This window comes from Eretmochelys imbricata, chromosome 7 (genome assembly GCF_965152235.1).
Source record: "Eretmochelys imbricata isolate rEreImb1 chromosome 7, rEreImb1.hap1, whole genome shotgun sequence".
Classification (NCBI taxonomy): domain Eukaryota; kingdom Metazoa; phylum Chordata; order Testudines; family Cheloniidae; genus Eretmochelys; species Eretmochelys imbricata.
This window is the reverse complement of record NC_135578.1, coordinates 102,323,202-102,336,424: the sequence shown is the minus strand read 5'-3', so window position 1 is coordinate 102,336,424 and position 13,223 is coordinate 102,323,202. Positions and strand designations below refer to the sequence as shown.

At 41.5% G+C, this 13,223-nt stretch overlaps 1 protein-coding gene across 1 annotated transcript in view; it reads left to right on the top strand.

The window, feature by feature from the left end:
* DOCK1 (dedicator of cytokinesis 1) overlaps positions 1 to 13,223 on the top strand; it is a 549,703-nt gene that overhangs the window by 433,941 nt on the left and 102,539 nt on the right. Inside the window, exon 33 of the mRNA XM_077822901.1 lies at positions 1,863 to 2,011. Coding sequence (XP_077679027.1) covers positions 1,863 to 2,011 — 149 coding nt within the window. The remainder of the gene's footprint in view (positions 1 to 1,862; positions 2,012 to 13,223) is intronic.

Sequence of the window (13,223 nt, the reverse complement as noted above, 5' to 3'; positions counted from 1 at the left end):
AATTGATAATGAATATGAATACTGTCTCAGCGATTACTACAGTAATCTTATGAGGACAAGCGTGTTAATGAACACACTGTATTACATACTGCTCCATAGTTGTATGTGTTTTAAATTTCAGATTATGTGAATTCATGCTATAATGTGCATTTTTCTTCCAGATAGATATTACATTTAATTTAAAAATCAATATGATATACTGATTTTTTTTTTTTAGTGTTCCATGCAGTGTACAGTATTATAATAGACTGGGTCTCTATAGCAACTTCCATACAGGGATCTCACAGCACTTTACAAATATTAAGAGATTAAGTGTCACAACACTCCTCTAAATTAGGTAATCATTATTTACCTTGTAGCGGGGCAGTCACCCCGCTCCAGCCCTGAAGGGATTAAAAACAGCCCTAGGAAAGGGCAGCCCCAGGGAGCCAATCAGGGCCAGAAGGCAGAGGAGTTTCTCTCCAGCCCTGGAGGGAGAGGGCTTAGCTGCTGGGGAACATACGGTTCCTGAAGTAGGCAGTGCTGGGGAAAAGGGCAAGAGGAGCTGGGAAGCTCCAACCTGGCAACTCCCCAGGCTGAGGCCTTGGTCAACACCTAAACAGATACTGGGGCTGCAGAGGTGCAACCCCGGGGACAGGTAGAGGCAGCCGATCCAACCCCATTGCCAGTGATGAGTGTCCATTACCGACTGTAGTCTGCCCCAGGGAAAGGGGGCTGGATGACGACTGGCAGTAGCCACTGAGGCAAGGTGGGTTTGGAGGGTCGGGGGTTCCCCTGGGAGGGAAGACCCAGAGCGTGGAGGTACTGCTGGGGTAGAACCCTGAGGTAAAGGGCACTGGGGTCCGGCAGGGACACGGGGCCAGCGGCAGGCAAGACACCAGCCTGCAGAGGGTGCTCCGTGTGCTGGAAAAAAGCTAATTCCCAGACGACAGGCAGGAGGTGCCAGGCCGGTGAGTCTTCACTTTGCTACATACCCCAGTTCACAGATGTGAAAACTGAGGCCTAGAGAGGTTAAGCGATTTTTTTCAGAGTCACACCAGGAAGATTATTGCTGTGATTGGAATACAATCATATTTCTAAGATTTCTATATATTCGCCTACCCAGCGCCCCCAAATCTGTCTTACATTTCATTTACTGTGCATGATATCCATTCTTCCTTCCTTAATATTATAGAATATTGAATATGAGTGCTGCTTGCAGTAACTAGATGTTTTTCGTTAAATGGTCTAATTTTTATAAGTATTCAAGTTGCTGTTAAGAACTTACTTTCTGAATCTGTGAGGGGGAAGAATTTGGGGAGGTACAGTTTCCATTTGGGAAGAAAAAAGTAAAATAAAATTAGCCAGTCAAACCAACTCTGGAAGAAAGAAGACATAATCTAGACCTGTCTTAGATGACGTTTCATGTCTTGAGGCTGTAAGTATGCAGTCATAATGACATTTTGATAGAGTGTCACATTTTGTAACACTGGGAAATGTATGGAATTTTAAATAATTTAAAATCGGCTTTTTCCCCCTCTTCCATCCTATTTGCATGATGTAACTCAAATACTTAATGTGTAATATGGATGTGTGTGAATTTGTTTGGTTTAGGGAAGTATAGCAAGCTCTGGTGTGGTTCTCTCTTGAACAGTTCTTTAATAGTTTTACTCAGCCTTAAGAACAGAGTTCACTTCTCTTTCTGCGGGTTAGTGACTTACATTAAGACATAAATTGCAATTAAGAAATTGAGCCCAAAATCAAGAAATGCATTCTTACGCTCAGGATATTCAAAGCTTATTCACTGAAGCATTTTTTAAGGTAATCTTGTAGCACTGTTGGTGGCTTTTCATTAATTCTGAAGTACATTTTCCCCCCAAAAGGTCAACATAAGATCAAATTCATCCCAGAAATGGTTGGACCTATGTTGGAAATGACACTGATTCCTGAAACTGAGCTTCGAAAAGCTACAATCCCAATATTCTTTGACATGATGCAGTGCGAGTTTCATTCTACCAGAAGCTTCCAAATGGTAAGCATTGTTTAGCTACAAATATTTTAAGTTTGTGAGTGTTATGCAAGGACATTTTGATGCCCACTGGTAAAAGGCACAGAGATACACATAGGGTTACAGTGATCCTCAGGGTTCACCAAAAGGGGTCATGTAAGCTCTCTAAGAAAGCATGCGTTCTGGTCATCATGGCCATTACTTAATATATGTGGAGATAATGTGTAAGGAGTGATGTGTGTATACTGAAAACTATGTTCTTAAGTCCTTCTTGATAAACATAGATTGCTGAGAGGTAGCATACATTGAGACAGACTTCTCCAGACAGGAGGTGGGAGACGCTTATCGCCGTGGTTGATGATTGTGTATTGTGTATCTTACAATGGAAGTCTATTGTTATACTGAGTTAAAGCTAATGTATACATTGCAGGAAAAAACAAAAACAATAGGGATTATCCTGTCTGAATAAAGACAATGAATTTTAGAAGAATAATTAAGGGTATGGAGGTACACCTGGCATCCTTCAATCTAAGAAGACAAGCTACTAGTGGACTTGATTTTAAGAAAGGAGGATCTCTGCTATCTTGGTTGAAAACTCTAGGAAAAGAACTTTGAGGTGTGCTAACCTGTAGGAGATGGGATAATGTCGTGTGAGTTAAGTTTAGGCTCTAAAAAGTTTCTTATAATTTTGTTTTGCATGTAACCATTTGTTTCCAGTGTTGGTTCTTACTATCATTTGAATCTCTCTTTGATAATAAACATATTCCTGTTTTCACAATAAATATATCTTGAATACTGCATGTTAAGCAGTGTGATGCTCTTGAGCTGAATCTAGTCATCAGGTGAATACTAATCCTTTCGGAGCAGAGAATATGAGAGTTCTGTGAGTGTTCAGTGGATAAGAGGCTAGGTGCTTCAGAGGGATACTTGGGATCAGGAAGGAATTTCCCCCCAGGTCAGATTGGCAGAGACCCTGGGGGGTTTTCGCCTTCCTCTGCAGCATGCGGCACAAGTCACACAGGTTTAACCTAGTGTAAATGGGGAATTTTCTGTAACTTTAAGTCTTTAAATCAGGATTTGAGGACTTCAGTAACTCAAGCAGAGGTTAGGGGGTCTATTAAAGGAGTGGGTGAGTGAGTGTGCAGGTCAGAAAGATGATCATGATGGTTCCTCTGACCTTAGAGCAGGGGTGGATAAACTTTTTGGCCCGAGGGCCACATCGGGGTGCAAAACTGTATGGAGGGCCGGGTAGGGAAGGCTGTGCCCCCCAAACAGCCTGGCCCCCTCCCCCTCCCTCTTCCCGCCCCCGACTGCCCCCCTCAGAACCCTCAACCCATCCACCCCCCTCCCTGCTCCTTGTCCCCTGACTGCCCACCCCGTATCCCCTCCCCAACAGGCCCCCCGGGACTCTCACACCCTACCCAACCTCCCCTGTTCCTCGACCCCTGACCGCCCCGCCCCCCAGAACCTCGGCCCCATCCAACCGCTCCCTGTCCCCTGACTTCCCTCCGGGGCCCCCTACCCAATCTCCACCGCCGTGCATGCCACCGCCCCCTTACCATGCCGTTCAGAGCGGCAGGAGCTTGCAGCCCCACTGCCCGTGCAGCGGCGTAGCTGCACGGGAGGGGGAACAGTGGGGGAGGGGCTGGGGGCTAGCCTCAAGGGCCAGACAGGATCGTCCCACGGGCCATAGTTTGCCCACCTCTGCCTTAGAGTCTATGAGGACTCAGGAGTTGGTGTGTGTCTATCACTCATCTGTACAGAGATAGCAAGGCCTGAAAGATGCCCCTCCATAAAGCACTGTTCCCTTCACTTGGCCAGCCAGCCAAATATGCCCCCTACCCACTGCTTAAAGGTGCAGGGTAGTTATTGGATGGGGACTAATCTAATTCTGTGCTGGACTTATTTTTCATAAGTTAATATTCATAACAAGCTTCTAACATATCTATAACCAAAATAAATGAATGTCTACAAGGAATCAGTTAAACATATAAAACATGACTAGCTGTATTAATTTTCAGTTGCATTGCAATGAACGAGGAACTTTTGATCAGTATTTTGATTCAATTCAATTTCAATAATCAGTTTTTATATTTATCTCTGATGTTATTGCAGTAATAAGTAACGTACTGTGTAGTATGTTAACATTGTGTGTAACTATGCCATAATGAAAAGTAACAAAACAAAAATCTGAAGTGCTCAATGAGATACCATTTACACATTCTCATGTCAGAGGCTTACTTTTGTTACTTGTTGTTTGTTTTATTTGTGTAACTGTATGGATCATGAACTATATAAGGATGCATTATTGTTTAATTTATGGCTCTATATTTCTTTGCATAGAATAATCTGGTGATTTTAATAGATGAACAACTTAAATATTTAATGTAAACTTTCTTTCCTTTTCGAGAAGAAATATGCCTCATGCTTAAACCACAGAAATATTCCGTATATTTATATCCTCGTGTCACAACAGCTTGCTTCATTATGAATACAATATTAGCATAATATATATAAGCTCCTTGTACAATACATTCAGAATGCATATTTATATCTAACAGAAAATATCCAATCTGTCCGTTCATAGTTTCATGTATAAGTGCAAGAGATCTATACTTTGCAAGGCACATCACTGTGTTCACATCTGTGTGCTGGTGTTAAACTCCAGCATTTATGCAAGACCTTAGACTATATTTGGCATAGAATGTGACATAGCCACATTGTTTAATCAGTGGGTATGTGTTTTAAAATACCCCTGTCTAACTTCAACTTTCGATACATGTGTGCCACTTTATACCTCACCAAAAAGATTTTTATGTTCAACATCCAACTCAGTGGGTTGGTCCTCTAATTAGATTGTACCCCAAAGGGGCTGAAAGGCAATTGTATATGGCCAGTAGAGAATTACCTCGAGGTAGAGGAAGTTTTCACTGGTATAGCTAAACAGCAGCCAGACCCTTTGCCTCTTTTCCCCTTCACGAAGCTGTCTGGGTGTTGCAGAGCCCTGCACTACCTTGGCAATATTCCACTAGCGCAGAGTGGATTCAGGGCCTTAAGCCAGTGTTGGGGCTGACTCTAGCCTGGAGAAGAAGGTAGCCAGCTCCTGCTCCCTGATGTTTTCTTATGCTGAGCAGACAGAGGTTTTCCTGTCTTGTCATGCAGGCCATTGCTGGTTTGCTGTTTACAGGTTATGGTGAATGGCCTGCTCCCAATAACAAAAATAGATTTATGCATTGTGAGAAAGGTATTCATACTTTCTTCAAGAAATATTACCAGTACCTAGGTAGGCTTTCATATTTTGTGTGTGTGTGTCCTGCGTTATATTATGTACATGCAACTGCCAGTTATTGTTCTGGTTTGCTTGCAAAGAGAACTTAGAATTGAATAGTTCGCTGCTGTTTAACTAATCTGCCAGAAATACAATTATCTAACCTTATTAGTCACATCAGCAAGGGTTTAAATTGGCTCCACTTCCCCAGCAGATGTGTAAACCTATAATGTGTGGGAAGAATATAGATTTTTCACAGAATTGTAATACTAGAACATGTGGCCTATATTATTAACAGTCAACTCTCACCAAAACTACTTTTATTTCAGTATTTATTGTTCTTTTCTGGTGAAAACAGTCTTAGACAGCATGACTGTATTTACCCTTACTGTACTTGCAGCCTTGAGAAAGAACAGAAGATCAGTAAAATTGTGTACTGTCTTTAAGTTATACATTCCCAAATCATGATATGTGGAGATCTGGGCAGACAAGTAATGCTGCCCACTTCCCTTCTCTCACCTTTTGTATGCAGCTCCAGCTAGGACACACCACAAAACAAGGAGCATGGGCTTGCCACTATGGTCCACTGAGGCTTCCCCATAGAAGAAGCTGTCTCCTTTTCTCTTCTGCTTCCTTCCTTGCCTCCCTTCCATCAGTGCACTCCACAATTCAAAGACTGGAGGGAATGTCAGAGCCAGAGAAAGATAGTGAGGAGAATCACTTTGACTATCACAGTCCCAATCCTAGTCAGGTAGTGGTGATAGGTCACGTGTAGCAGCAGGATGGAAGGTGGTCCATGAGATGACCATATTACAAAAGGTGGCCCATACCATAACAAGTTTAGGCACCACTGATCTACAACCTTGACTGTACCACCTGATTTCTCTCTGTCTCTCATTCTTTGGACCCACTTCCCATTCATTTTCTTGTCCGACTTTGCACACTCAAAGCTTTAGCTCTCGTTCCCTGGACCCATCCCATTGCTTTCCACTCTCACTTCACTTCTGCTCGTCTCCTTGTTCTGCCTTCTCTAACTCCAGCCTTATCTCTGAAGTTGAGAGTGAGAGTCATATTGGGAATGGGGGATGAGAGGTGGGAGAAGGAACACTGAAGAGTGCATTCCGAAGATCAGTGAGGGTTTCCATCAGCAGAGGGGTGCGGTAGGCTGGCACCATGTGCAAGACAGGACTCACATCCAGACCTGCTGCTAGAAATCCTCTCTTAAATTGCATGTAAACACCCCAAAGTGACCTACAAACAATTGAGAAAAAAGCCAATTAGAATTTTTTCATTGGGGAGCTAGCTAGTTCCTAGGGGTTAAAATAGTGTAATTAATGTTAGATGAACCAGTCTGGATTAAAATAAAAACAGACTTGTAACTTCATTCAAAACATGAACCAAACAAAAGAGAACTTTTTTGAGGTGCTAGTTCAATTTTTTTTGTATGTCTTTGCACCTTTCTGTGCTACCTGGTGTGGGACAGAACAGAAGCAAACATAATATATTGATGTGCGTGGACTTTCCATCTAGGTTTACACCAAGGAGAATTCTGTAGAAAAAGCTTAATCATGTGAGATTTCCAAACCAGACCTCAGCAAGTAGAATCCTTGGGTACTTCGCTGAACCAGTATTCTGAACCTTTTGTGGTTCACCCATTGCTAATGATGATTAATTTTCCAATTCCTGTTAAAAGTTAAAAACTCATGTTAAAAGTTTGACATGAAAATAATAGTGTTATAGTAAAGCTATATCCTCTTATTGAATTATCCAATGTATGGTGTACAAAATCAATATACACACAAGGAGCCCACAGTTGCCAACATTCACGTTGTAAATAAGCCCCCCGATTTTCACAATAAGACAAAAATCAAGCTAATCCCATTTCAAAACAAGGCCAAAACAAGCCAATCCCTAAGAACCCGATCACGCTATGTGACTAGAGCCCCCTGGGACTGTGGTGGGCCTGCTGTGAACCCCTGACTCTCTCCCTTGCCCCTGCTTGCCAGGAGTCAATCAAAAAAAAGAAGCTACAAGCCAAACAAGCTACAGGCAAAAAACTAGCCAACAAGCAACTCACAAGCCAGTTAAGCCAAAAACAAGCCCAGTTTTTACGTTTTTTTCCGCAGCTTTGGCATGTCTGAAGGAGCCTTGCTAAGTTAATAGGAATGAAATCAGATTTTACATTTATTAGTAAGCTATCTGAATTTCAATTTAACAGTCTGATCTTCCTAGCTAAGGAAACAAAGTTGTATAAATGCAGCAGTAAATTTGTATAGCACCTTTCATGAAGCCACATCTCAAGGCATTTTACAACGTCATGAGCAAAATATTAAACTTAGATTCACCGCAGGCTCCACGTCAATAAATCACAGGTGCATAGAAGGATCACCATGTCATTTAATTGACTTGGACAGTTTGATCATGTTAAGAGGTTAAAGAGTGATTTGATAATCAATATAAGCTTCAGCAACAAATTAGTGTAAAGTTTTCAAAATAATGAAAAATATTGGAATAAGACTCTGTGGTACAGGTAAGAACTTGGTAGCAGAATTTTATTCCATTCTGAGTACCTAAATAACTTTGGCCAGATCCAAAAAAAACCCAGAGTATTATAGTGATGTCCCTGGGCATACCACAAAAGATTCAGTTTCGGTCCAAGTGAGAACAGAATATCACACAAAATGTAAACGTTTATCTAAAGCACAGGGCCAATCCTTCAGCCCCAAGTTGTGAATAAAGGCAGTAGGAATGGAACCTGCAAAAAATCCACAAAAATGACCTAGAAATCTCAGTCAAACAGGCTTTTTAATTCCCAAGCTGGCCCAAAATACCACAAAATAGCCTTTCTTAGGACACTGCTTCCTCTCTTCGCTTGAGACATGAAGAACAGAGTCAAATCCAGATATTACCACCACCTTTTTTTAAATAATTAACGGAACTTTTTGCAATTACTGTGTTGTTTTGGATAAAGGCCCCAATGAGGCTTTCATTTTATCACAACTACAAATGGGCACTAGCTGAATAGTTTGGCTCAGGATCTCAGCATTTCCCCAGATTTAATGGGTGTTTGGATAAGACTCATCTTTTATCCATGCTGGTTCAAATGACCCTTACTAAAATCCAAATTTGGAATTATAATAGTGTAAAAGATCATTTTAACCTTGAAAAGGTAATAGGTAGAATTAGCATATTCACCAAGAGAGAAAAGAATTGTTAACAAAAAATATAAGAAATTAGTCAAAAATAACTATTACCTTTTTTTTTTTCAAAATAGTTGCCATACTTCTTATGAAATAATATAGAAAGAAGGTTCCTTATTTGTAAAATAATACACCACAGAATTTCTTCACTCTCCCCACAAAAATACCCCAAAGTGCTGAGCATAAAGAAATTAGACGTCCATGTCTGCACTTTAAGGCTGAACAACAGAAATAAGAAGGACCAACATAGTATCCAATAGCTGAGTGTCATTGGTGTAATCATGAAAGTTCCAACAAGTTTCTTATGATATTAAAGCTAAGAGGTGCACATAAATACTGAAAAGTAATGGCCTAAGAAAAGAGCCCCACGGGACACCACAGCACATCTGTCCTATATCCATAGAAATTGGAATATATGTTGATATAATGTAGTTATAACCCAACAGATAGGCAGACATCACATAAGAATGGCCAGACTGTGTCATACCAATGGTTCATCTAGCCCAATATGCTGTCTTCCGACAGTGGCCAATGCCAGATGCTTCAAAGGGAATGAACAGAACAGGGCAATTTCAAGTGACGTCACATCCGTGTATATGGAAGTTTTAATATACCTATCTTATAGATGGGCAAACAGAGGCACAAGTTTGTGCCTTCTCCAAGATCTTACAATGCTGCAGTGACATGGGCGATTACACTCCCCCTAACCCCACAAACTCAACCCTCTTCCCAGAAGGGTCTAGGACTTTGTTCTGTAGCTTATCATAGGGGTTTTCTAGGGATGAAGTATCAGTGGCATTTAACATTCTCCTGGCTTCTGATTTCTTTGAAAGACAGCTGATTGGCCCACACAGTGACATCGAGAAAAGGGGTAAGGTAGTAAAGGTCACTGAACAACAAAATCACCTTGTGGTAAGTAATTGGTCCTAGGTCCATCTTTGGAGATGGATGTTGTAGAGGTATAATGAAAGAAGGGGCTGAAGCCACTTGAAGTTTTCATTAAGGTTCATGCTAACCTTGGTACAAACTTAATGTGAAATCTTGTTTGTTTCTTTATTTGAACTTATTTCCTAGTTGCAGCTCTGAGATTCTCATTTGGCAAATGTGAGTTCACAAAGTTAGTGATATTTAAGGCAGCTTGAGTGTACTAAAAAATACTAGCTTGGGCATCTGATCTTCATCCTTTGGCAGAAGGAAGCCATAAACCAGAGCTACCTGAGTAGTCTCTCCATACCGTTCTTAGGCCAAAAAACAAATTGATTCATGGTGTTAAAAAAGACCTGAGAATGCCACATATTGTGGGCATATCATCCCTTCAGATGTCACAAAAGTCTTTCTCAAAAATGGCAGACTAAGCAGGGAAGTAATTGGGTAGATAGTCTACATCAAGGGATGGTTTCTTGACTCAGAGATCTAGCAACCATTTTAAAATGAAGCTGACATCTTCACTACCTCTAAGAAAGAGTTAACAATAATCTCCAGTAGTTGTCCCAACACCACCCTGCTGGCTTTCACAAACCAGGGGAAGGATATGGATTCTAACTCTTAGGTCCTGACAAGTACATTCCCTAAACTTCCAGATACAACCTCCATGAGTATCACCAACTGGAACTTAAACACCACGGACTTAGCACTTGTTCCCTTAAGAATTAGTTCCACCACTGTAGAGGCAGACTGCTCAGTCTGAATCTGAGCAATTTTAATGCAAAGTAATGTGAAAAATCTTAATTGCAAATAACGCTTGACTAACATCAGATGCAGTCTCCCTGAATAGTTAATATAGGCAATGCTGGGGCATCATCCTTAATCAACAATTTTATAAGCCGTGAATTTATCAACATGAACCTAGGGCCACTACTGACACCTTAATCTTCTGTGAAAAGACCCTGAAAGTAATATTCAGTAGTGTACTCTCAGCCTGTGCCTGCTATTTGATCTAAACCAGTCAGTTTCCTTCCAAATACCATAGCAAGGATCCAGGGAACAAGCCTTTCCACGATCATTCCCTTCCGCCACTCCCCACAGCGATTGCCATAACCTTAGCATACACCAGCATTGTTCAGCCCGTTCAGCCTACTCATCCAACCTAAAGCAAGCATCAGAGGGATGTGCCACCATAGCTGGGTACCCAGACCATAGTGTTAGGGTCTACAGAAGGAGCTAGAATTTATAGGAATTTGCATTTAGGTGAAATGTGATTTGAGTAATCCTGATGTCAACAAAATGTTGGAGATCCTGTATGTGAAGTGTAATCCTCCTCGTCTTATGAGTGATGGCAAACAAATAGGTAAAGCACACAGAGAGCTGTTGCTGGCAGCAAATGTCATTTCTTCAGATAGGTGAGGAAAGACCATTCTTTTTTGTTCCTCATTAGAGAACATGAAATTTGTGACTTTTGTTTTACTTAGTGGTTTAAATATTATTGAACTTGTCCTTGCACTACAGGGTTGGGCTTCATAGTTTGTATTTGCTTTTTAGAAGCGGTAGATTCCTTTTCTCAATTTCATTTAATTTCTGGAATAATACGTGTAATGTATTAAGAGTCACTTTTTTCAGCTGGGGCACAGAAGGAGAAATTCAAAATTCTCCACAACTTGTGTTTTAATTGGTTTTTATGGGCCTTTCATTTTTTAATATCAGGCCAAACAGAGCATTTAAAATGGTTGTAGTATGCACTATATCTTGGATACTCAGATGATTTTTAATACCGTAAATATTGTATATTTATAGGCGGTGCTAACCGCGCTACCTATAGTTAAGGTTGCTTGAGACATCTAATTGTAAACCCGTTTTCAGTTGCTTATAACTTTACCAAACTTTAAACATTTGGGCTGAAGTTTTCCAGATCTGCCTATCTACCTCAGGGGTGGGTGGGTGTGGGGGTGGGGGTGTGTGTGTGTGTGTGTTACAGCTTCAGCAAAAATGATTCAGCCAATTTCAGAGAGTGATATTAGGGAAACATACACTATTTTTGCCCATGTTTTTAAAAATAAATCCTAGAATCACTTTATTGAGAAGCGCTAGAGCAGGGGTTCTCAAACTGGGGGGTCAGGACCCCTCAGCGGGCGCGAGGTTATTTCATGGGGGGTCACGAGCTGTCAGCCTCCACCCCAAACCCCACTTTGCCTCCAGCATTTATAATGGTGTTAAATATATAAAAAAGGATTTTTAATTTATTGGGGGGGGAGGGAGTCACACCAGAGGCTTGCTAAGTGAAAGGGGTTACCAGTACAAAACTTTGAGAACTACTGCACTAGAGCCTCTGTGCTTTGAAACATGGGTTTGATATTTGGCTGAGGGGTTTCCCTGGGACCCTGGAGTCAGGGATGTGCCTTTTGCTGTTCCCTAAAAAGTTGCCTAAATTTGTCCAAGTTATAAGCTTTTGGAAAATCTCAGTTCACACATGCTCAATGGAGACCTGTTGGGAGTTTGGCAGCTAAATGATCATTAAGATTCAGTCTGCACTGAGCATGTTCCATTCTAGGGGTTCAGGGGTTGAGAAGGACTTTCCTGCAATTGCTGTTTCTGGTTGTTGCTGCTCGCCACATGGCAGCATCAGCCACCAAACTCAGAGCAGGAAGACTGGCTCTTCTCTGCTCTCAGTGCTCCCCCTGCTTGTTCCTAGGCAGTATGGAGGAGGAAGCCACCTGACTTGAAAGCAGAGGGGACAGAACCCAGACTGGGGAAGGAAAATTGGGTCAAGGAACCTGGGAGAGCGAGCCTGGGACTGGGAGTTGAAGGGGGACTGGGCCTCTTATGGGGAGATGCAAACAATGCTAGGGATCTTTTGGAAGAGTTACTGCAGGCACATCAAGATGTTAAGAGATTGAATCAAATAATTTGACTCTAAAGAGTGGATGTTTAGACTTCCTTTGTTGCTACTAAGCTGTTCACAGAAACAGATTCCTGCCATCTGTAGGACTGCTAAGAGCAAGACAGATTCTCCCACACATTCTATTCAGCCAAATGGCCAGGATTTGTATGTGAATTCTGCTAGCCTGAGACTGGTGTGTTTCCAAACTTCTCTTGATTATGGTTGCTTCAGGTGTGTGAGGGGCCATGAACGGCTGCTAATGGGAAGCAGTCATACATATCCACTTTCTTGCCCACTTGCAGGATGCTTCTTCTCGCCAGCTTTTCCCGTAGCTTTTTCTCGGTAAGCACTGACATCATTTGGCCCTTCCCATATTGGTCTCTGACAGATCATGTGCATATTGCAGTTATTTAACTACCGAATGATTACTGTTGATGTGAGTTGATCTTTGTCCTTATGCAAATAGTTATCCTGATTGCTATATGTGGGAGTAGGAAGGAATTTTTCTTCGTGGCAGTTTCACTATGTTTTGGGTATAGGACATTTGATGAGAAACATGTCCAGAGCTTAGACTTCATCTAAATCTTTTGCAATTGGTCTCTATTTTACACTTGTTTAAAGTCGTTCTTGTTTTTGTCCTGTTTTTATTGTCCCTTGTGGTAAAGGCATCTGTGTTTGCTTAGTTATTTGTAATATGTATGGCATTGTAATAGTAGTCTTAGGACTGAATTTTCGATTACGGTAAGGCCCCTGTACTCTGCTCTGCCAGTATAAACAGGCCATAAAGTAGGTGCAAATGTAATTTAGTCCCACTTTAAGGCCCCTGCTGGGTACAAGAGTGGCATAAATGACCCATGGTTTAACTGAGAATTAAGTTATTGGTGAATGGATAGTTTGTTAGACTAAGAATCTCAGGCTGAAGACAATTCTTTTTCATAGAAATATATTATTGTC